A 25537-nucleotide genomic window follows, 5' to 3' on the forward strand; every position below is an offset into this window, starting at 1 on the left:
TTGAAGTGTGGTGTTTGTTCTGAGGTGTGTCATTGAATGAAGTAAGTGATTGCTATCTGTAGGATTGAACATCAACATTGTAAACATCTTTTGATTTATGACGAAGGTTTATTATCTGTGTTCTGGTACATTTGTTGAATGAAAAGATAATGAACTTTTATATTCTGCGTTTCCTGTTCATTTAATGCTTTTTACTCTGCATTTTTGTTTTAGTTTTTGTGGATGTGTTTGTACGTGTGCTGTGGGATTCTTTGTTCTTGGCTACTTTGATTATATGCCACCTTAACTGCAGTCCTCTTTAAAATGGCTCCTGAGGTATCTAGATTGTTTTCCGAGAAGTGTATTTTACACTCCCACAGAGGGAGTCTGGAGACATGTATATTAGAACCGTGGTCGTTAACCGCTTATTTTATCATTCTGACAAAATTGTCCATTTCTAAAAGCTGGGAAAACAAGTTGGTTAGTGATCAAGAAAGCAATCCACTAAATTAAATCTGGTTCTGTAGCTGAAGGGTATTCAGGTATCAATCTTAATTCCTGAATTTACTGAAGCTGGCATGAGAGTGGCACAACAATTTCCCTATATCAAAAGACTATCAATTAAAGTTTGATCAACATAAAGAAACCAAATTTAATAGCTAAACGCACAAACACATATTGAGATTCCCTGCCGTAGCGCCTGCGTTTCCTTTTTTCCTGCAGTGGAAATGTTGGTGGGGGGGATCTTAGGAGGAGATCTAGAGGACTAGACAGCTGGATGGTGAGCCTCAGTGTCCCTCATTTGAAGAGACCTCAGAAAATCTTTAGAACTGAATGCATTCTCTGTCTGGTCCCCCTTTTTGATCCAATGTAGGTGGTTGCAGTAGTGTGACAAACGCAGCAGGGTTCGATGAAATAAATCAATTTTCAGCAATCAAAACAATTACATTTTGGGCCTTGTATGAGCGCACAGCTGGCAGGAGGAAGTGGGGGGTGGGGTGAGAGGCACTGCCAGCCCTCTATGCCCCTGCTGGCCCCTTCACAGAAAGATTTACAAGTTGCCATAGACGGACATAGGACAGTACAGGTGAGAGGCAGCCATCTTGTTGTGTTCCTACTTTTAGGCAGTCTTAGCATTCCCGATTTTTGTTTTAACTGCTTTAATTAAAGTTAATCTTGTCTGTAGTTTGCCTTTATAAGCATGTGGCCACTACAGTGTCATGTTTGCAGAATGATTGCCTTCCTGGATGAACTCATACTTCCGGTACCATGTGCATGGCCAATGAGACGGGCAGAGATTAGAAAGTTTAACGTGGTTGAAATCTTGGTGTAGGGAAGAGGGTTTTAGATTTCTGGAGCAATGGTCTTTCTTCTGGGATATATGGGACCTGTACAAACCAGACTGTCTACATCTAAACAGAAGGGGGGCTAATGCATTAGGAGAGCGTATGTGCAGAGTTAACAGGGACCAGGGGGGCAGGGAGCTCTGACAATGGGACACGTTCCACTAAGGAAAGAAAACAAAGGGAAACTGCTAGTAGGAAAGTGCCAGGTGTATAAGGAACAAGATGTTAGACCTAGAAGCCACAGTGCTGGCGTGTGACTATGATGTTGTAGGAGTGACAGAAACATGGCTTACAGACAATGATGAGGATGAATACAAGTTGAAAGGATACACACAGTTTAAATCGAAGTGGTGGTGAGGTAGCATTGAATGTCAGAAATGACATTGAGGCAGAACTCAAATTAGATCCTAGTAACTAAACAGAATCTTTGTGGGTTAAACTTTTGAATAAAAGATCCAGAGGATTAGTGGTAGGAGTGTTACAGACCACCCAACTCAGATATTCAGAAAGAGATGCTACATGCAGTCCTGATTACACTGTACAATGCAACAAGGAAGTGGTTGTTATAATAGGGGATTTTAATTTCCGAAACATATACTGGGAAAGCCCAGTTGGGACTACAGAAGCAGAAATGGAAATGGTTGAGATGACTGCTTTCCAACTCCAATTTGTCAGGGAACCAACCAGAGAGCATGTATGCATTGATTTGATGTTTTCAAATGACCATGACAGAGTCAGAGGAACACTAGTTAGAGAACCAATGGCAAACTTTATGGTTAGCTTTGAGGCATACTTTCAATAAACAAGGACCAAGTCTAAAACAATGATCTACAATTTTAGAAAAGCAAACCTTGAAGGTATGAGGCGGCACTTAGTTATACTGGAGCACACTGGATACAGATTCGGTTGAAAATGGATGGTTATATTTTAAGAATATACTACTTGAGGCTATGGAGAAATTTGTACTAAAACTTAGCAAATTGAGGACCAAAAACCATTGGCCAAAATGGTTAAATAGAAGTATGTTAAAAATATCCACAGAGAAAATGTTGTATAGCGCGTCAAAAGGGATATAGACGAAACCAAACAAAAAATATGTTGAACTGCAAAGAGATCTTAAGAAAGGAATCAGGAAAGCAAATAGGGAAAAACGTAGCTCTTGGAGCTAAAACTAATGCAAAGAGCTTTTTTCAATACCACAACAGCAAGAAGTCAATAAAGGAGGAAGTGAAACCGATAAAGGGCAAAAATTGAAGTATCTTGGAAAATTAACTAGATGTGGCAAATGTTCTAAATGAGTATTTCATAGAGGTTTTAACAATAGAAAAAGTGGATAACATGCCACAGGCTAACAACCAGTCCAGTGAAACCCTAAGAGAGATCAGGATAAATGAGCAGGATGTACTAAAGGGACTAGCAGAATTTAAATCAAACAAATCACCTGGGCCAGATGGTATATTTACAACAGTACTTAAAGAAATGAGGGTGATTATTTTTAGGCCGCTAACTCAAATATTCCAAATGACACTTAGAACCGCAAATGTCATACCAATCCACAAGAAAGGGGACAACTGAGCCAGGAAATTACAGACCAATCAGTCTCACCTGCATTACTTGTAAAATGTTGGAAAAAATGATTAGACAGAAAATAGAGGAGCATCTTAATGAAAACCATATTCTTGGAGATAGTCAACATGGGTTTAGACGAGGCAGATCATGTCTTACTAATTTATTAGAATGTTTTGAACATGCAACTGCAGCTGTAGATCATGTGAAAGCATATGATATGATAAACTTAAATTTTCAAAAAGCTTTTGATAAAGTTTCACACCAAAAGCTAATCCTCAAATTGGAAGCTGTAGGCATTCAGGGTAATGTAAGTAGATGGATTATGAACTGGTTGATGTATAGGAAACCAAGGGTGTCTATTAGAGGAGTTGCTTCTAACTGGAGTGAGGTTGATAGTGGAGTTTCACAGGGATCAGTACTAGGGTCTTTGCTTTTTCTAATCTATATTGATCTGGACTCTGGGATAGTTGGCAAACTTGTCAAATTTGCAGATGATACTAAAATAGGTGGCTCAGCAGATACAATCTTGGCAGCACAGGTTATTCAAAGGGACTTGGATAATATTCAGTTGTGGGCCGACACCTGGCAGATGAAATTCAATGTGGACAAGTGCAAGGTATTACATGCAGGTAACCGAAATGTCCACTATAATTACACTGTGGGAGGAATAGAACTAGATGACATAATGCATGAGAAAGACCTAGGAGTCTATGTGGACTCCTCCCTTTTTCCATCCAAACAATGTGGGGAAGCAATAAAAACAAAAGGCAAACGCAATGCTAAGGTTATTGTCAAAAGTGTAGAATTGAGAACAAGAGCAGTAATGTTCAGACTGTACAATGCACTAGTTAGAGCTCATCTGGATACTGTGTGCAGTTCTGGGCTCCACGCTTCAAGAAGGATATCGCTGCTCTAGAGGCAGTTCAGAGGAGAGCAACCAGACTTATGCCAGGTCTGAAGGGAATGTCCTACTGAGAGACTGAGGAACTGAACCTTTTCACCCTGGAACAGAGGAGACTACGTGGGGACTTGATCCAAGTCTTCAAAATCATGAATGGCACTGACCACATCAAACCAGAGGAGCTTTTCCAGATCAGCAGGGACACAAGCACCCAGGGACACAAATAGAAAACAGGAGACACTTCTTCACGCAGAGAGTTGTCACAATCTGGAACAAACTCCCTAGTGATGTGGTTGAAGGTGAAAATTTGAGAACATTTTCAAAATAGACTGGATAGGATCCTTGGATCACTTGGTTATTAATGGACACCAAATGAGCAAGATGGGTCAAATGGCCTCCTTATGTTTGTAAACTTTATTCTTAAGTTCACCTGCCCAGTCTGTTGGCGCTGTGCCAGTTGAAGCTTGCTCCAGATCCCTTCCAGCTGATTGTTAGAGCAATTGTGAGCAAATCAAGAAGTTACAAGCTTGGAGACAGTGAGAGACAAGTGGGTGTGGTGTGCCAGTTTAAACCTCAGTCTTCAGATTATCACTGACACAGCGTTCTGTGTCGGGTGGAGTTTTGTGTGTTTCCACCCTCAGTCCTGCGTGGACATTTCCTGAAGCAGACGTGCTGCGTCCCAGTGAACTCGACTGCTGAGCCACAAGTCTGCAACTGCTCCGACTGTCCGAGAGCAGGGCCGCCACTCCTAATTGCCTGCTTGTCGTGTGGCGGAGATCTCTTTAAGTATGACAGCGGCAGTTTGTTGGTCCTCCCACCAGCCTCTTGGTGGAGGCAGTGGGTGTTTCTTCTCTTTGTCAACAGGCAAGAGAGTTGGAGGGAGTGGGGAGGACAGCTTGACAAGCAGAGGACAAATCAAGGGTCATGGGGGGTCATCGGGGGTTAAGCGCTCACCCATTCACTTATTGATCGGCAGCACTGCGCACGTGCCCTGACAGCTCTGTCATTCCTACAGAGGGCCACCCAGCAGGGGGATTTGTACACTGGGAGGGTTGGCGCTTTATTGGGAGTGTGCTGCTGTTGTCCACTATCAGATGCCAGGCTCTGGTCAGTGGGCAGGTGTGAGGCTTTGTGGAGCAGTTTCTTGTCACTGCCTAGCCATGTTAGGCCTGGGGAGCTCATTCCACACTGAAATGTTTTTTAATTTTTATTTTACTATCCAATTATTCTTTTGTCACCTCATCTTATACACCTCACCTTGCTGGTCTTTTTGAAATCCAGACCAAAATAAACTGGCTACTACAATTACAAACGGGAGCAAAAGTCTGCTTTTTATATGGCTTTTTTCAACTCTGAGTTAGGACGTTACACAGTTGTTTTGATGGTTATGAAGTGCATCTCTATTGGATGTGGGGAAGAAAGCACACCTACCAATAGTTTAAAAGAAGTTTGCTTTTTCACATGGAAGCACTTGAGACTACACAAAGCAGAACGAGACTGTGATTTGAATGATTGACCATCTCGCTCGGAGCAAAACTTAAAGGAAGATACTTAGCTGTCATCAGCACAGCCCCAACTCTTTCCTTGTCCTGCGCCACTGTTTCTCTATCCTGTTCACATGTTTTTTGACATTCCTCCTTGACTTTTTATTCCCAATCCCTGAGTGACCAGTTTCCGGATATTAAAGTTCTTTGGAAATGTGTTGTTGCAGACCTGCTGTGTCTGCCTCTATTGCTCATGCTTTCTCTGTCCTTCTGTAACAACAGTTTTTCCTTTTGTAGACCATGGCGTATCTCAAAACCCTTTTACCTTTGCAATCTCGTTAGGATTTCACTTCCAAAACAACTTTTTTTTTTTTTTGCTCAAGCCTCAAAGCAGAGTCCTTCGGGGGAAAAATAAATAAAAATAAATCCCATAACTACCTGTTCACCTGCTCCTGCTCTCAGCCTGTGACATAGATACACTACACCCCCCTCTCTGATATCAAAGGCTTTGAGCATATAAATCTGATACCCGCTTCAGCTGTTTAATCCGATCCGATTCCTGGCCCCCTTTCAAAACAGCCATGTGTGTGTGTGTGTGTGTGTGTGTGTGTGTGTGTGTGTGTATATATATATATATATATGTGTGTATGTGTGTGTATATATATATATATATATATATATATATATATATATACACACACACACACACACACACACACACACACAGTGAGGGGAAAAAAAGTATTTGATCCCCTGCTGATTTTGTACGTTTGCCCACTGACAAAGAAATGATCAGTCTATAATTTTTGTGGTAGGTGTATTTTAACAGTGAGAGACAGAATAACAACATAAAAATCCAGAAAAACTTTATAAAAAAAAAAAAAAGTTATAAATTGATTTGCATGTTAATGAGGGAAATAAGTATTTGATCCCCTATCATTCAGCAAGATTTCTGGCTCCTAGGTTTCTTTTATACAGGTAACGAGCTGAGATTAGGAGCACTCTCTTAAAGGGAGTGCTCCTAATCTCAGCTCGTTACCTGTATAAAAGACACCTGTCCACAGAAGCAAACAATCAATCAGATTCCAAACTCTCCACCATGGCCAAGACCAAAGAGCTGTCCAAGGATGTCAGGGACAAGATTGTAGACCTACACAAGGCTGGAATGGGCTACAAGACCATCGCCAAGCAGCTTGGTGAGAAGGTGACAACAGTTTGTGCGATTATTCGCAAATGGAAGAAACACAAAATAACTGTCAGTCTCCCTCGGTCTGGGGCTCCATGCAAGATCTCACCTCGTGGAGTTTCAATGATCATGAGAACGTTGAGGAATCTGCCCAGAACTACACGGGAGGATCTTGTTAATGATCTCAAGGCAGCTGGGACCATAGTCACCAAGAAAACAATTGGTAACACACTACGCCGTGAAGGACTGAAATCATGCAGTGCCCGCAAGGTCCCCCTGCTCAAGAAAGCACATGTTCATTGGCAAACTTCAGACGGGCCTGTACATCTGAATGATTCAGAGGAGAACTGGGTGAAAGTGTTGTGGTCAGATGAGACCAAAATCGAGCTCTTTGGCATCAACCCAACTCGCCATGTTTGGAGGAGGAGGAATGACCCCAAGAACACCATCCCCACCGTCAAACATGGAGGTGGAAACATTATGCTTTGGGGGTGTTTTTCTGCTAAGGGGACAGGACAACTGCACCGCATCAAAGGGACGATGGACGGGGCCATGTACCGTCAAATCTTGGGCGAGAACCTCCTTCCCTCAGCCAGGGCATTGAAAATGGGTCGTGGATGGGTATTCCAGCATGACAATGACACAAAACACACAGCCAAGGCAACAGAGGAGTGGCTCAAGAAGAAGCACATTAAGGTCCTGGAGTGGCCTAGCCAGTCTCCAGACCTTAATCCCATAGAAAATCTGTGGAGGGAGCTGAAGGTTCGAGTTGCCAAACGTCAGCCTCGAAACCTTAATGACTTGGAGAGGATCTGCAAAGAGGAGTGGGACAAAATCCCTCCTGATATGTGTGCAAACCTGGTGGCCTCTGTGATTGCCAACAAGGGTTTTGCCACCAAGTACTAAGTTGAAGGGGTCAAATACTTATTTCCATCATTAACATGCAAATCAATTTAACACATTTTTGAAATGCGTTTTTCTGGATTTTTTGGTTGTTATTCTGTCTCTCACTGTTAAAATACACCTACCATTAAAATTATAGATCATATAGAATCATTTCTTTGTCAGTGGGCAAACGTACAAAATCAGCAGGGGATCAAATACTTTTTCCCCTCACTGTGTGTGTATATGATATATATATATATCTATATATATATATGTACATATACACACACACGCACACGCAGTGACGTCTGTTCTTGTTCTTTTTTTTTGGGAGGCGGTACGTTTCGTGTGTGTGTGTAGTCTTTTGTTTCCCGCTACGCATTGATTACCAGGAATGTGTGGTTAATAGATTTATCTATGTAGTATACATTGTTTGTCAGTTGAAACGTGTCAGGGAATGTGACAGGGTTGTGTCTGAAAGAGAAGCAGGCAATGATTGCTGTTCTGTGAACACATTTTCAACATTTTTGAAATAAAAGAAATGCGAACTTCTTGGTTTGAGAAAGTTGGACATCAAAGTTTTTGACTGGTTTTGGCAATTTGATCGATTTTGAAAATGTTCATATTTAAAAAGACATGCAAGCCTAGAAAATAAAACCCTAGGTCAAAAATTCAAGTTTCTGCAAGCCTTCTTACTCAAACTGAAAACAAAAAAATGCATCATCTCGGGGCCATGTCGTTTCTACAGGTGGTAGAGTTATTTGTTTACGGAGTTAAAAATAACACTTCTCGCTACAGAAAAGGAACTGGGGCATTTTTTGGTGTTGAGGGTGGCATATCTCTCTATAAAATCCCTTTGCACATTAGAGGTACTTAATTCCAGTTGTAGTCCTTGCTCAAATGGTAAGAAGTAAGGACTTGTTTAAATATTTCCACAAGCCTTGATAGTCAAATAAATGACCCTTGCTATTACATAGCATTCATCAATGATATATCTTTTAGGTATTTTTTGGATATCTAATAAAACCATTGCCTTTGTTGTCCATCAGTAAAGTCTACAAGAAGTGGGTATGTATTGTAGAGACCCCACAGAAGGTAATGGTGAACCAACCGGGCTTGGTCTCTGACTCATGTTTGTAATCCCTTTGGCACCATGGCAATGCAGTCAGGTTTGAGGCCTATACAACTGCTGAGCGCACTGCAGCTTCTAGTGTTACAAATGTGATTTAACTTTTTTCCATTTCAGCTGGTTCTCTAATCTGGGTAAAACTAGAAAAAAGGGGAAAGTGTCTGTAATGAAGTCAAAGATAAGCAAATTTCCTTCCCCTGGGGGTATGTTGACGTGCTCTGTTTTAAAGAACACAATTTTCTCTCATTGGGGAAAGTGCAGGAGAGGGAGGGCGAGTGAGAGATCCCCATTGTGTACAGTAGTGACACGACTCCACAAGTCTCTTGTTTTGAAATGTTGGTTTTGCAGAAGCTTAGGGCTAGTTACAGGCAGCCTGGAGTCTATAGCCAAAGGAGAGTGTGAGTGTGTGTGTGCAAAATGTGGCCAGTGAGCCCTCTTGATAAGTGAGTGGCAGGTGTGAATCACCAGGACAGAGTCTGAGGGTGAAGAAAGCTCCCGTTTCACATGAACTCTGTGTCTGTCTCTCTATTTCCCTGCATCAGGGGGGTTGAGAGGCTTGACATAATCTACAGAGTGTGTATTCACCACAGTTGAAAAGCCCTTTACCACACATTTACCGAGCAAGGTGAATCAACACTCAACAGTTACCTGCCCTATCATACTAAACCAGTAGGTAGTTGGAACGTTCCACCTTCCTGGTCAGGTTCTTGAAGGATGTCAAAGTGAGCTCCAAATACTCGGGTGCTTCTTCACAACTGAGCCCTGTTTTTATTCCTGAATCGAATTCATTTTAGTGTCGTTGTTCCTCGTCTGATGGCAGCACCACAAGTTTTGTGAAAAGTAGGAGTTTTTCAGTACATTTAGAAATAAATGCTTAGCAGACACTGAAGAAACCCTAAAAGCTTTGAGTTGAAAACCTTTTTTTTTTTTTTTTTTGGTTCAGCTTTTATTTATTTTTTTAGGTGATATGGTCCTTCAGTTTGACAGATTTTGTCTATTACTTGGAACCATACAGTGTTTAAGGTAACCTCTCTTGTACATTACTAGAAGGAAAATGGGAGAGGGGGGATTAAACAAGGTACTGATTTACCTTTTAAACACTTAAGAGGGGATTTTGGAAGTACTGACACTTTTGTGAGTCACTCAAATTTCGTAAATAGATTATACAGTAGTTTTGTTTTTCCTTTTTCCTTTAAGTGCTAGTTTTGGAGACGCCCTACTTAAAGTAAACTATGTACTAAAGATTGTACTAGTTGTATAAACTAACAGTTGTCACCCCTGCCCCACTCACCCAGATAAACAGATGTGTTCTGGGGGAGGGGGGAGGCAGGGGTCTCGGCGAGGTTCCTGTTAAGAGGATGCAGCTGCATCCAGTAATAAGAATGGTAGAGGTCTAAGAGGCCAATAAGGGGAGGGAGGTGCTGAGCCATGATTGGTGGATTCCCCAGTCTTGTCAGAGCCGTTATGGGGTGGGGGGGGCAGAGTCTGAACTACAGGGTCTCTCAACAACTGTAGGTCATTTAGTGAGGGTGGATGTATTAACGGATGGTGTTTCATGCAAGTTTGTTGGGGAAATATTGTTGACCGTATAGTAATGGTTTGTCTTGCAGCAATTACTGCATTATGGGTAATTGATCAGATGGAATTGGCATCTGAAAATGGGTCTGTTTAAAATGATCACCAATCAAGTGCAACTTCTCAGATTTGATGGTAAAACCCAGAGTGCATCTATGCTTAGTGCTGCAGGGTGATACATCCTGGATTGATGGCCAGTGAGTCTTTCAGAGTCTTAGTCTTCTCTGTCTTGTGCATGGTCATTGTGTTTTGCAAACAACATTTTCAAGTTTCAGACTGTCGTTTTGCACTGTCCTTTGTTTTTATGATCCTCAAGTCTATCCCCACTCCTCCCAACACACTGCCCTCACTGGATCACTATCCATATCCCTAACCCTGACACAATCCCTGCCCCTCAACTGACAGAGAAAGCTGCCCCCCACCACATCCTTTCAATCAGCCTTTGTCTGTCTTTTATCTCTGCTGAGCAGTTACCATGGGAATTAATGATCCAATCAACAACAGACCAGCAAGAATCAAGCCGAACAGGATAATCAACAAGTAATAAAAGTCTCAGGAAACCGCAGGCCCCGAGCTAAGCCGACCGGTTCTTGTCTTGGCTTAATACGAGAGCACGGATGCAAACCCACTGATCTCATGAGGAATGTGTAGATGTCTGGTGTTGCTGCTGCTGCATTCTTGGTTGTAGATGCCTCCTGCTTGATCTATGACTGATAATGTTGGGCAGTGAGAGGGGTGGTGAAGTAGCTGGAGAAGTGAAAGGAAAAGGAAAGATGGGTAATTTGTAAATCTTGAGGTGCCAGAGATCAACATGAACAGGACAGAGTGGGTGTACGAGGGTGAACTCTAAATGTGAATACCTGTCCTTAACATAAGCTGAGCAGATATCAGGGGCCATATGTTTTGGAGGATACAGAGTTCTGCTTAGGGGTCCAGGAGCACGGACACTCTCAAACTCAGAGGTGCTGGAGTCGAGCCCCTTAAGCCCTGATGGTTGCACTGGGGAAGATGGCAGGGGAGAGTTTAGCGGAGGGCTGGGGGTAGGGCAGCCTTAGAAACTTGCACGAGAGAGACTGAAAGGAGCCATTGAAACGATTTATAGCATGGCACTCCTCAGAAATGCATGTATCCTGTAATTAAAGTGGCGCTTTGCCTCTAGCTCTGTACTAGCTGCTACTAGCTCTCTGATTAAGGGAGCTTTAGGCGGCCTGGCGTCACTAATGAGCACTGAGGACTCTAACCCACCACACTGGTGTCTATGCTGGAAGAGAAGGCCTCATCTGAAAAGATGGCAGTTTCTGATGGAGTCCATCGCCAGCCCAGTGTTGGCATGCTATATTGTGCAATTCTGACCACACTGTCACAAGAAATGTGCTGTTTGTGGCTTTGTTTCTTCTACTGTGGTCTCAGTGTGGGGAGGGGTGGATACCACCCAGAGCTTTCCTGCTGCTCATTCAATCCCCCCATTTTGACTGGTGTATTCTGTTTATTGCAGGATTGTAAAAAAAAAAAAAAAAAAAAAAAGGGAAGTGGCCTGGCACCTGCAGGTTCTCAATGCTCTCTTTAAGTGTGGCAGAGTTTATGATCAGACCCTAAAGCATACAGGGCTCTGAGCACCCCTTGATTTAAATTTATTTTTACTCTGTAAACTCTCACCGTGATCCCTTGTACACAGATGTCTAAGGCTGCCCCTCCTTTCCCAAGCATACAGATGTACATCACCCCTGAAGACTGGCAGTCAACCATCAATCAAAATTAAGCTACCCACCAACGCATACACACACACATGCACGCAAGCACGCACGCGGATCATCCCAAAAAAAAAAATGGACTACTCAAAGCCACCCATACCTTTTAGGTGTATTAAATAATAGTTAAAGGTAGTTGGTCACAGGAGGGATTGCTTCTGTGGTGCGTGTCGAGAGTGTTAGGGATTTGCAGGAAACGCAGGTCTCTGCTCAGTTCTTTGGGTCTCGATTTTGTTTTCAAGAAAGCAATCGTCTCTCTTTCACAGCTATATGAACTGGATGGGGACCCCAAGAGGAAAGAGTTCCTGGATGACCTGTTCAGCTTCATGCAGAAGAGAGGTACGTACCAGTATCGATGTGCGTGCTTGTGTGGGTGGATGCATTAGCTTGTGCTGTTTGAGCTGTACCGTAAGGATCCTTGTACCAGAGGAATAGCCTCCAGGCATGTGATCCTTCTGCTGGAGCTGTGATGCTGTTGGGGGGGCAGCCTGTCTACATTAATACCCTCAGCCTAATTGATAGTTCTGTGGAAACCAGGGGAACAGTGTTCAGTAATACCCCGCCCTGACACATGAACATGGTTCTCGTTTTACAGACAGCTGGGCAGATCTTCAGCAGCGTTTCAGCCTTCTCCTAGTTTAACTGACACACTGACTGGGAGGTTGTTTTTTTGGTCAGTGCTATCTTTCCAAAAATAATTATTCTTGTAAATGAATAAGTACTGAATTAAACCAACAGGCTGTGTTAGTCATGTGTCACAAGGCCTACTATTTAGGTACTGCAGGTTAGTTTTGGAATTAAATGATCACACTATGTATTTCTTGGTTAAAGGATTCTGAAGCTTTCTTTGTGTGTATGTATTTATTTATATTGTTTACGTATTCTTAATCAAATTCCAGATCCAAAAAAAACCTGAATGTTGACTTTGGGACCATACTGTTGAGTGTAGGCCCACCTGTGACCTAACTATCTGCAAATCTGTTTGTAAAAGAATAATCAGTTGGGGATTGAAGTCAGGGTTTTTGGGTAGGTCTTTTTTAAATGTTTCACTCAAAGCTTGATAAAATGGTGAAGGAGACTGCATAAGAGCAAACGTAAAACCTTTGGTACAGTCCATTACGGGGTGAGAGAAAAGTCTTTGCCCTTCATTCGGCTACACAGTGTAAATGTACTTCTGAAAAGCTGTAAATCTTTTTACAGGTGAGGTCATTTCGCCCCAAGCGGCATGAATTGTTAAAGGAGTCATTTATTTCATGCTCGACAGTGATGCAGCGCCTCCAGTAATGTGCATGTGGGTGATTTCGGAGATCTCACGCTGAGCAAAAGCAAACTAATGCAAACTGCCCTTATCCTGTGATATTTGGCCACTCCTGGTTCTCCAGTCTAGTGTAGTAGGTCAGGGTCAGTACCTTTTGGGCAGACCCTCTTGCCGCTTATTAGTCTGAGGTGTCCAAGTCCTTGAAGGCTTTTGTTTTCTACTAGATTAGGTTCTCGGTCCAATTATACGCTCTGTGGACTTGAATAGGTTCCATGTCATTGTGTTGGTTTGCTCAGAGTTGATGCTTTAAAACATGTGACTGCTTTTACACTACTGTTGCCCATTTAGAAGGCCTTAAATGTTCACTGCTTTTTTTTTGTCGGCCAATCAGCAAACTGGGTAACGGAGGAGCTCAGAATAAGGAAGCTGTACTCTGCAGTTTGTTTGTTTTTCGTTGTGCTGATCAGCACAGTGGAGAATAGAGAAGCCCAGCTGCTACTGCCCTCTAGGGGTAACAACTGGAAGATGCACACTTGCTTTAGGTTTTTGATTTGTATTTATTTTTTCTCTGCTTGCTAGCTTCACAACAATACAGGGATGTAGGGATTCAAATGCAAATTAAAGGTATTAAAGTACAGTGTCTCTTTGTTTTTGTCAGGCACTCCAGTCAATCGTATCCCAATCATGGCCAAGCAGGTGCTGGACCTGTACATGCTGTACCAGCTGGTGACCGAGAAGGGGGGCCTGGTGGAGGTCATCAACAAGAAGCTGTGGAGAGAGATCACCAAAGGACTCAACCTGCCTACCTCAATAACCAGCGCTGCCTTCACTCTCCGCACACAGTGAGTCCCTGGAGCTCAGACTCGGGGGTGGAGGAGGGATGGGAGCAGTGCATTTTCTATAAGGAAATCCGTCCGCTGTCCAAGGCCTCTGAATCACATTTCTCCTCCTGCTCCTTGACAGATACATGAAGTACCTGTACCCTTACGAATGTGACAAGAGAGGTCTAAGTAACCCCAATGAGCTGCAGGCGGCCATCGACAGCAACCGACGGGAGGGCCGCAGGCAGAGCTTCGGGGGAACGCTCTTCACCTACTCCCCCAATGGGACGCCCACCATGCTGTCATCACCCAAGCTCTCGGTGTCCAATATAGGAATGGCGGTGCCCACCAATGGGAACTCCCTGACGCCCATCCAGAAGATCAAGAAAGGTGAGTCCACAGGGGACTGAGGTGCAGGGGAGGCCACGGGTGGGGTTAGGATCTGTCCATAGAAGCTTGGAACACCCTTTATTGTATAACCAAGAAAAAAAAAAAAATGTATAAAACTACAATTGAATTCCCTGATTTTGGTGACAGTACTGAACCCATCTCTGGACTGGGGAGGATTGAAGAGCTCTTGTGCCTTCTAAATTCGTCAGCACTGAAAATTTCCTATGTGGGTCCACAGATGACTTGTCTTTTCTCTTGGTAACCATTCTTGGCCCAGTTGTCATCCCAGTTGAACCTTCAGAGAAACAACACCCTTGTTCTTCTGACTTGTACATGTTTGCATCCTTTTTGTTTGGCTCTGGCTCTGGTGGTGGAACTTATCTCTTGCCTTTTTCTCTCTACCCCCTGGCTATGCAGAGGATGACGGTGGCAGTTCCATGGGGTTGCCGGGCCGGATCCCAGTGTCAATGAGTAGCCACTCGGTGGCAGCAGCGCAGGCTGCAGCGGTACAGGCAGCGGCCGCCCAGGCAGCCATGGCGGCCCAGGTGGCGGCACTGGAGCAGCTGCGGGACAAGCTGGAGGCCGGAGAGCCCCCAGAGAAGAAGATGGCGCTGCCCACTGAAGAGCAGCAGCGGCTGATGCAGAGGGCACTACAACACAACCTGTTGGCCATGTCCACCCAGGTGCCCATGAACATCCGCATCAACAACCAAGGTCAGGCCTGAGACAGGTGGGGGGGCAGGGGGCACTCAGGGGTCCCACATTACCCTTTGGAAAAAATATAGGGGAGGAAACTATAATGGGAAAGGTGCTTCTGTTTGATGAAGACTTGGATGATATGAATCTTTGGACTGGCCTGCAAATGACAAATTTGTACCCAATGGTATTGTTAATATATAAGTATTAGAAAGTGGTTTCTTGTAATAAATGGAACCACCACTGGCTACAAGTTTGGGATTTGCAGTTAGGACAAACTAGGTCCAAGTCCTACAATTCCCTCCCCCAGAGTCCCCAATCAAGAATCTTTAACAAGTTGTGTTCCTTTATAGGGAATTGGACAGATTTTCAAACCAAGTTCTGTATTTGGCGATTGAGTCCAGTTCCTTTTGGTCCAGTTCCCAAATCAGATAATTCTTCTCTGTAAGCACTGAAGACTCAATTAAGAGCCTGCTATTAGCCTGACCTTACAATTAGCCCTTTGATCCTGAGTGTATCCAGCACTAATCCTCTTATATCCAGGGTGATTGGTCCAATGGAGTCATATGAGACTCCTCTTATTCTTTCTCACAGAAGAATAAAAGGCACCTGGGCATAAGGGAGTGCCAGTCCTCCGGCATATGTTTTATTTAAAGGGTGACAAACGATTAACCACAATAAAATTTAAAAGACAAAAGGGAATTTCCCCGGAGTCTGTTTCTTGTCTTTTCAAATTAAAGGGTCACATGTTCAGAAATGTAAGTTGACTTGTAACCCCTAAAGGACTAAAGTCACAGATATGTTTTGTATATACTCTGATCTTTATGGACTAGGCTCAGTAATGATGATGGATAAAATGTACAGCATAGAGGAGTTACTACACCAATTAAACACAGACATCAGTATAACATCTCACCCAGTGGTGTAGTCAAGTAATTTGAAAGGAACTTTGTGTATGCCCATGTAATTTTGGAAGATCTTGCGTATACCCTCAGATCATTTTTCGAATTCTATCGTGTCCACCATTCCCCACTCAACAGATCACTCCAGGCAAATTGTTTCAGCCTCGACTGGCTTCACTGACACCCCTCTCTTGTCTTCACAGACAGCAGACAGGACTCTGCACTGAACCTCACTACGAACGGCATGAGCAGCATCAGCATGTCTGTGGAGCTCAACGGTGTGGTTTACACAGGTAACTTGCTCCCTTATTTTAGCTTTTTAATTACAGTCCCCATAGTTTCATTACAAAGTCCCAGTTGTGTGTGTGTGTGTGTGTGTGTGTGCGTCAGTTTAGTGGAAATGTTGCTTTGTTTAGCAGTCCACGAGGCCATGGACACTTCGGTTTCAACACATCGCATATCAACAGAAGACGCCAGAAGAACCTCTGCATGTTTTTGTTATTTTTTAGGGTTTGGGCTTATATGTGATTTTCTATTTCAGGTGTGCTTTATGCTCAGGCAGCAGGCTCGGGCCTATCGGGGTCCTCAGGGTCCATTAACAGCAAGGCTCCCAGCGGGTGTAGTGGGGCCCAGCCACTCCCCCACACACCTACCTCCTCCTCCTCCAACAACCCGTCGCCTTAGCAAACACAGGCCTCCCCTTTTCTGAAGCTAACCAAAGCCAAACCAAAAACACAATAACAGACCGACCTCATTTTCTACAGTAGCCAACGCCAAAAAAAAGAAAAAAGGAACAAAAACGGACAAGAAAAAAGAAATCACTCAAACCACTTGAAGTACACTATCTCAGGTTCTCTTGCCCACTGAAGGGTGCTTTTTTTGTTTTGTTTTTCTTTTTCAGCAGCCAAAATAGATGAAAATAACAGAAGAGCCAGTATATTATAGATATATATGCACAACCTGTGAATAATTTATTTCCTCTCCAGAAATGTACAGATTACCTGAGAACAAAATGACAAAGAAGGTAAAATGCACTGTTTACAGTTTTACACATCTACTGACTGACAATGAAGCTCCTCCTAATTTGAGAGGAAAAAATGATTTTTTTTTTTTTGTATCTAATATTATGATTATTGTTGTTATTAACCATGCTCATTGTAAAAAAAAAAAAAAAAAAAAAAAAAAAGGGGGTTTTAAAAAAAAAAGAAAAAAAAAAGTTGTAAATATCTTCTATTTTATTCTAGAACGTTAAACAAATAAACAAAACTTTAAACTATATATTATTTCTTCAGGGCTTAGCAAAATACCGGCATAACCTCGTGGTTTTACGTCTTTTACCTCATGGGATAATAAGATGCAGCGTCTTTTTGAGATCAGATGGTTAGTGAAGCAAAATGTCCCAGAGCTACAGCCCTAGTCAGATGTAGACTTTCATTTCACGTGTAGAAGTTGCCTTGTGAAATTTTGTTGAGCAGTGTTTATTTTACGGGGCACTTTAGTGGGTCCCTTGTCTCAGGTTTGACTGTCCTAGCACTGGTAGCAAAACCAAAAACTTTTCTCCTTTCGCACTGTAATCCAGAGTCCAGTCTTTGGGCTTTTGTGTTCAGAGCATACCAGCTGCTGTCCTACTTTGTCTTTTTGTTTCAGAGATAAAATACAAAAAGAATTGGGAATTGCAAAAGATTGTTGAGAAGTTCAGGTTACTTTATTTAAAACCATTTCTCAAAATTGAGTCCCAAAAGAAGCTTGAAAAATTACATTTCGCCTTGTTCAAGTCAGTTCAATTTCAGTTTCCCCAGGGCGAGGCCTTTAGCCAAGGTGCTGCCAGGCTGGGAGTGCCCCATAGGTGCCTCAAACTTTGCTGGGATTCAGTAGAGTTGAATTGGCCTTGACAGCATTTGAATTCCCAGTCTTAGTGACGGTCATGCAGTGACAGCCCAGGATGTAATTTTGCCAAGTTCTTTTCAAAATATTTGGAATACAAACGCACACGCCATTAAATAATTTTAAACGTTGAGGACTCAATCGTTTATGGTACTAGAGCAGGTGACCATTTTATCTGCGGTGCCCACAAGTGCTGAAAATAACCCCCTGGCTGTGGAATCGGTCGCAAAGTGCAGCTTGTGTGTGAGTTTGGCATCTCCCCAGTGCTGGAGCAAACAGGAAGCTGAGTTATTGTCTCCGCTCTGGATTGCGGTGTACGGTGGGGGACTGTTTCTTCCAGTGTGCGTCTGTGTGCCTTGGGTTCCTCAGGTCAGTTGGACAGTGACACGATGAGGTTTTGATAATCAATAAATTCCCAAATGGTTATAGATGGAAGAGGTTGATTTCTATTTTTATTTTTAATAACTTGAAGTGAATCAGTTGATTTCTCTCATCATTTCTTTTTTTTTTTTTTTTTATTAATTGCTGCTCCAGACAATAAGACCGTAAACAAACTTTGTTTTGAGGGGTTGTCCCATACAGAACCTCTTCATAGCTAGTTGTTGTTACTTGGAACGGCGTAGTTACGACAAACCAAAAATATATTTTTTATTAATAAGACCCATTATACCGACCGGTCGAAGGAAAATAAAGGACTTCTATCATTTACTAAAAGTTGTGCTTAAGTTACTGTAACGTCGGAATGACAGCCCAATACAGATTAGTGTTGTTGTTGTGGCCTAACAAACATTTACTCATGAGAGCCTGGTAGCCACTTTTACGATTGGTCACAGGGGCGACCAATCGGCCCGAGTTTGGGATTCGGGCCCCGTCCTTTGAAGAGTACAGATTCATCAGCCCGACACCGTGAACAGTTTAGCGTGCGCTTGCTGGAAAACTTGAGCAAACGTACCTCAGCCAACAGGGTGGAGGGGGCATGCCATTACATCTTGAATCGGAGCCTACAGCATTTTATTTTTAATGTAACTGTTGGGCGTGTGGAACTGTAGGCTTTAGGATATGGTTGTACTGCTTGCGTATCTGGTTTAGCAACTGAACTTGTTCAAGCGTCGTGAAATAGCACTGGCTTATAGGGAGAGAGCGAAGTATTGGATTCTCAAGGGACATTCTCCTCCGTAAAATGGTTAGCAGGATTGGTTTTTTTTAATCTAGATCCACTCACAAGCAGACTGGAAGCTGGTCACCTAGTGTTTTCTGGTGATCCTTTTAGAAATACCTCACTCTTCTCTAGTATCACTACTAACCGGCAACACTACACAGCATGAACTTTCCCTGCTAAAAAAAAAAAAAATGTTGTGACTGAGATCCAGCATAGTTCCCTTTTTAAGAAGTGTTACCACACGGGAATAATGAGCCCGGCCCGAGACCGGAGTTATCAGGAACTTTCCAGAGGGTGTGATGGCTTTTGGTTTGTCGTAGGGCAACCCAAGCCTGGATCATAGGCACACCACAGTTGATTGGCTGTACTCTAACCTCGCTGCTATGAAACCAGGAACACTGTGATCCCTTTATCAGGTTGAATGTAAAACGGGGCTGCGTTCTGCCCCCACGGCTTTTCCAGATCCAGTCAAGGGCATGGTTTATGTCGCTGTACTACGGTTTACTTTCATAAACAGTTTTTATTTTTATTAAAAAAAAAAAAAAAAAAAGCTTGACCTGCATGACCTTCTGTATAGATGCACTTCACTAACGCGACTGAAATAACCTTTTCTGGGCTGGACTTTCATTCATCCATAGCAGCTGTCCGTTTTCCCGTTTCCTGCTTGCAGCCGATACGAACGTTACTGAAGATGCCAGGGCTCTTGACTGCAGTCCCGTATAATACAGGGGAGATCACTGTAGTCCACATAGTTCTCACTCTCGTATTTTACAATAGTTTCTACAACGTTGCAATTGAACGCCTGAAGCTTGATGCTCACATGCTAATAAACTGCAGCTTTGTAATCCAGTGAAATCTGACAATGCCCAGGAGTTCTACTGAATGGCTCTTGCCAACATATTACCCGTACCTACTGTATTTATAGACAAGCTCAATCATGGTACATTAATGAGTTCTCTTCAAAACCTCTTGTAGCACACCGTTAAATACCTCACTTACACTTTTCCGTACCTGTTACACAAAGGGAAGTTACAATCGCACGCATTGTCTGCTATAAACAAGGAATATATTTTTATTTTATTTTATTTTATTCTGGTGACTATTACACCAGTGGTCTCCAACCATGGCCTTAGGGAGCCTTAGTCCTTTTAAGAGCTAAATATGTCATCAATCCATAAATAAATACAATTAATATATATATTTGTTTTGTGGGTCTGGGATACCAAGGCAGATTCAGAGAAGCAGGGGTATGTTTTAGTTACAGATTAAACTGCGCAGGTCACAGCCGGAGAGTGATTTTTGTATGTACTGTATCAAAGCAAAGGAGACTGATCTGTAATCCAGCATTGCTGGTACCACCTGCTGGCTGTGTGTGTTTTCTGTTAAGTTTGTCATACATGTTGAGTAGCTGAAAAACATTTTAAAAATAACAACGGAAATTAATCAAAGCATCACCTCAAAATGTGTCGGACTATCGTATTTTTTCGATTATCCCTTGCATTTCTAAAGCACTATATTTATACCGAATTTGTCTGCTCTCCTGTATTCAATTGTCAAGATTTGGATTACCATTGTGAAAAAAACTTATTTGTACCTTATTCCACAAAGAAAGGAACAATTCACTTTGGATTGTGCAGCTGAAAGACCTTTATTAGTTTTATTATTAGTTCTTCAGATCGCTAAGGAAACTGAATCAAGATACCACTGCAATATTTTTAAACCAAGTCCTAGCCTAGTATTTTCAATTTAATTGGTTAAGTCCCCAGTGTCTATAAATATTTAGATAAATTGTATTTCAAAAAGTGATTTTAAGAACTAATAGAGGTCACCTGTTCAGATTTCATGTTGCATTGGATTGCTACCGATTCTCATAATCACTTTATTTCTGTTGTGGCCTGAATACTTTAACCAGTACTTCAAGATTACAAACTGAGCAGGAGATGATGCAGATGTGAAAATTGTTTTTTAATCATTTGGTCACAATTTCCTGTTGGTGTTTCAATAACCATTCAGCTATGGTATTGCAGACGCATTGCTTTACACTAACCCACACATGTATGCAGATGGGCTGCTGACTTTGGGTTGACCTTTGACCTTAATAATAAAATAAAATAAACATTCTATGCAAGTGGCATCGTCTCAATCGTTTCTAGACAATCTACGCTGGTCAACTGGCACATCGCCTCCTAACGTATACATGTTTTTCATTAACTAACTGGTAACTATCGCTATATTTCAAACTTTCTATTTAAAGAATATATACTTTTATGCATTTGTTTTGGGAGGGGGGGTTATGAATTTTGTAAGCTGCAGAAACAATATTTGGATTGATTTTTGCAAAGCTGTTGCTGTATTTGTGTGGGGGGATCAGGGATTGTGTGTGTCTTTTAGAGTATATAGTGTCTTGATATATTCAGGTAATGGGTGGGAGGGGGACAGCTTTGTATTTAATGTAAGGAATCGTTGAGTTACTATGGGTCGTAGATAGCTGTGATGTAAGCTAACTTATTATTTTAATTTGTTTCTGAATATATTTTACAGTCCACTTTAAAAGCAAAGACATTTTTTCTATGGGTGAGAGAATTTATATATAGAAGTGTATATTTCAGTGCCCCTACCAGAAAAGGCCATGTTTTTACATTCTGCAATTTCCATTCAATTTTAATACTAAATAATTAATATAACATGGTCTCTGGTAAAGTGTTGTCAAAAGATAATGATTCAACTGCAGAGTGAATGCGATCTGCTTACCTAATGGATTGTAGCTGTTGAATTGCTTTTATGTGACCACATTAATGGGGACAGAAAAGAAAGTGTGCACATTAAGCTGGCAATGTGTTTTCTCCTAAAATCAAAAGAGGTGAGCCTTAATTTCTAAGGAAGCATCTCCACAAATGAAAGTCTAGTTTTCTGTTTTTATTGTGTGTGTGTGTGTGTGTGTGTGTGTGTGTGTGTGTGTGTGTGTGTGTGTGTGTGAGAGAGAGAGAGAGATCTGTCAGTCTAGCTAATCGGTCTCCTTCATGGTTACCAGGGGCTATTGTGGGATGCACTGATGCATCATGGGCTTTTTAAGGATGTCATCCCCTTTGACCTTTGGTCCAGTGACCTCTTAAAGACAAGTAACTGGCTGTGAGCGCCCTCTGCATCCCCAGCAATTATGAGTACAATAATACTCCTGGACAGATTTATGTTGAGATGTGTTGTGGTTGAAAGGTGGGGTGGGGGGCTGGCAATCAATCCCAGCTTTCCGTTCGATACTGCTTCTCTGGTTGACCTTTTCACCTTGGAGTCTCTTGAGAGATGTCAATGCTTCCGCCTAATTATGGCTGTGGATGTGTGTATTTATCATTGGGACTGATGCTGTGTGAACCTGTTTCCAGTACGTTGAGCTGGTTTTTAAACCGCCACCTTCTGTAGCTTCATGGAAATCTCAGGGATCTTTTTGTTCTTTTCCTGGTTAATACTGAAATGGCACAACTGAATACCTCGCTCATATTAGCTGCGGTCTTATTTTCTACCTCACCCATTTTCTGAACTATGATTACACACTGTAATGTATCAAATTTAGTTTTCTTTTTACAGAGCAAGTTGCTTTTACGGAAAAACGAGAAACTAATTTGGCCCAATTTAGACCACAGTCTGCAGGATGTTGTGTGGTGGTTTGGGACTGCTGGAAAATGTAAGTAATTTTCTACAGTAGCCCAAACAGCCAGTTCTGCATTTGTATCGTTATTCTATGGCTTTCCTATTTGAAACCATCAACTGGTAGGTGTGTTGACTTAGAGTTGAATCTCCCTCTGTTCCAGATCCATATTACTTTTTAACTTTAGATTGAGCTCAGCACATTGATACGCACTAGTGCCTCTGCCTTCTGATGCCTAATGGTGAGAGAAACTCGGAAACATGCTCAGAAAGATTGATCTCGATGTATGTTGGGCCTGTATTTCAGTTCAGACTTTTTAATTATTTTGCATTTGTGTTCTCTGTGTCATCTTCCCGTTTTTGCAGGTGCAGCTTTGTGATACAGCCTGATCTCATACTTGCACATGTCTGGCATCTTCTCAAAAGCATCTGTTTTTGGTAACCAAATAGCCACAGTTTTTGTACAAGTGGATTCCATCTTGTGTGGAAGACCCCGAGTGTGCATCCCTTAAGCAAACATTTACTTGTTAGCACTGGAGAATGGACACGAATCATCATTTTGTTTGGATTCGTGTTGCAAACCTGTCGGAGTTTGGGATGTCTCTGGTCTTGTTATATTTCTGAGCGTGCTCTGCTGCCTCTTGGTGGACTTGAAGTGAAATTGCAATCTCACAATTCCCTTTATTTACTAATGAAGGTGAGAGGTCACTGTATTGGAGAGACCAATGACATTCAGTGCTGTGAGCTAAATTGGGGAAAGATCACTTTAATCCCTACTGTTATGCCTTAGCTGTATTAACCAAACACGTGAGCAATCTGGACTCGACTCACACATTTCAGTTTCTGCAGTGCTTGAACTTGGCTCTTTTACTGTAACAAGTTGTCATTGATGAATGTTGTTCTTTATTCAGGCAATCAAAGCATTCATGCATGCAATGTACAACTTTCTGTCCAACAGTAAAATGTGTTTAATTGCAACCCCCCATCTCCCCCGGGTAAATAAACAGATTAGTAATAATTCAGTTGCGATTGACTTTGTTTTGGTGGACCCCAGTTGATGTTCAGTACTCTTTCATGGTTCACAGAGATGGGAGAGAGAAGCGGTTTTGAAAATATTTTTTTGTTTTGTTCATTTGTAATGTGGATTGGGAACCCAATATGTAATGTCTCCCTAATAAATAAATTCAGGGAGGGTTGCAGAATAATACTTTATTATTGATTTAAGTATATTGATAACCTTGTTTTTGCCTGGAAAGGTAGTAAACATGCTTTGCTTTTGTCTGGGGCAGGGCGTAGAGTTTAGAAGTTCAATAAATCTCTCTCAATACTGGAAAAGGAGCAATTTACGTCAGGTGACTTGTTCAATTGGATGGTAAATTGCAAGGACAACCAAAAACTGATGTGAAGGTTCATTTGAAACAATATAGCAAAGATGCCTTATGCTGTGACAATTCCTATTTAAATCACCCATGAATAAAATTATGTATTGTACCTTTTTATTGTGGCTTTAGGATATTTTTGTTGCTCTTTCTTTCTTCCCCTTTTTCTTTTTATCATTCTGCATTAACCAGGTGAGAAGTTCTATTTAGAGAAAATAACTTTGTACAGATTGGAGGGCATAGAAGCTGGATTTAACAGTTTAACTATTCTCATATATATATATATATAAAAAATATTATTTTAACATTAAAATATATTAAAGATGCAGCATTGAGACATTAGTTTTTTTACTTCTCAGGACAACACGCTTCTACCTCCATTTTTACCGCTTCATTCAGTCTTGGGCAAAGGTCAGGGTTCGGTTTTGGGTGAGGGGTTATTTTCTTTGTTAATGGTTTTAAGGATTTGTTCACCGTACTTTTCAGTTGGGCAAAGTTTGTCAATTTCAAGGGTCAAAAAATGGACTTCTGCCAAATTTGACACAACAGATATTTAATACCTGGATTTGTCCTGTATTGAGTTGTCTCTCTCGTTGCATATTCTCTGATTCTTTTTTTTTCATTTCATGTATTGCCGTGCAAATCAAGCGGTCCTCCAAACACCTAGCTTACAAAATGGAATTTATTCAAAACTACAGGAAATGTGATTGGGTGTGTCGCACTGAAATACCTCCCCGTTTCTTTAGTGGACATCTCATAGACTCACTTCTATGGCATGTCTCAACATGGTGCGACACTGATTTTACATTCTTCCTAAACTTCCCGACAGTTGTCTTTTATTTTTAAATGGTGACCCGTAACAGTCAACGGGGAACATGCAGCAAGTGAGAAGACCCCAAATCAAATACTCCTCCTATTACTCTTTGTAGGGACCATGTATGTTTAAATAGACAACACAAAAAAGAAAGTGACATGTTTTGAGAAGCCTTAACCCCCTTGAGTTTTTTTTTTGTTTGTTTGTTTGTTTTTATTTAAACCAACTTAATGCCTGTATAACTCAATGGTTTTATTTTCTAAAACTACAAAAAATAACACCCAACTCGGATGCACTCAGGAGAAATTGTGCCCTGCTTCTTAACCCATTCTTGTAGAATAAGTGTCACATGAATGTACAAGCGTATAAATGAAATTAAACAATGAGGTCATATGGGACTTTTGTTTTCTTTTCCTGTATTGACACTTTTGAACATTTTGACACCGCAGCTTTGTTTTTGTTTTTAAATGTGTATGTTGCAATGTACACGGTTAAATGTGTTTTCCTGTGTTCTAAGCAAGTATTGGTTGTTGGATGTTATCTTACTTGTACAGTTTGCCTTGATGCTCATGAGAAAAAATAAAAGTAGTTTCAAACTTTTAGCTTTGATATTCATCCTGCTGTGTTTTGCATCCATGCAGGTTGTACAGCCTCAAGAAAAGCATTTTGTATTTTTTTCATCTGATATTCTTTTATTAGCCTCACCTTCTTTACTAATGTACAGTACTATGTTGTTCGTTTTTTTACAAACCTTCAGGTATTATCGGTTTGTAACTAATAGAGAATAAAC

General features: G+C 41.7%; 1 protein-coding gene across 1 annotated transcript in view; it reads left to right on the forward strand.

Moving 5' to 3' along the window:
* arid3a (AT-rich interactive domain 3A) overlaps nucleotides 1-25349 on the forward strand; it is a 55780-nt gene extending 30431 nt beyond the window's left edge. The window contains exons 4-9 of the mRNA XM_066695824.1: nucleotides 12069-12141; nucleotides 13719-13902; nucleotides 14024-14271; nucleotides 14689-14985; nucleotides 16073-16162; nucleotides 16411-25349. Coding sequence (XP_066551921.1) covers nucleotides 12069-12141; nucleotides 13719-13902; nucleotides 14024-14271; nucleotides 14689-14985; nucleotides 16073-16162; nucleotides 16411-16553 — 1035 coding nt within the window. The 3' untranslated portion in view covers nucleotides 16554-25349. The remainder of the gene's footprint in view (nucleotides 1-12068; nucleotides 12142-13718; nucleotides 13903-14023; nucleotides 14272-14688; nucleotides 14986-16072; nucleotides 16163-16410) is intronic.
* Nucleotides 25350-25537: the final 188 nt, after the last annotated feature.

Source organism: Amia ocellicauda, chromosome 22, assembly GCF_036373705.1.
Source record: "Amia ocellicauda isolate fAmiCal2 chromosome 22, fAmiCal2.hap1, whole genome shotgun sequence".
In the NCBI taxonomy this organism is placed as follows: Eukaryota; Metazoa; Chordata; class Actinopteri; order Amiiformes; family Amiidae; genus Amia; species Amia ocellicauda.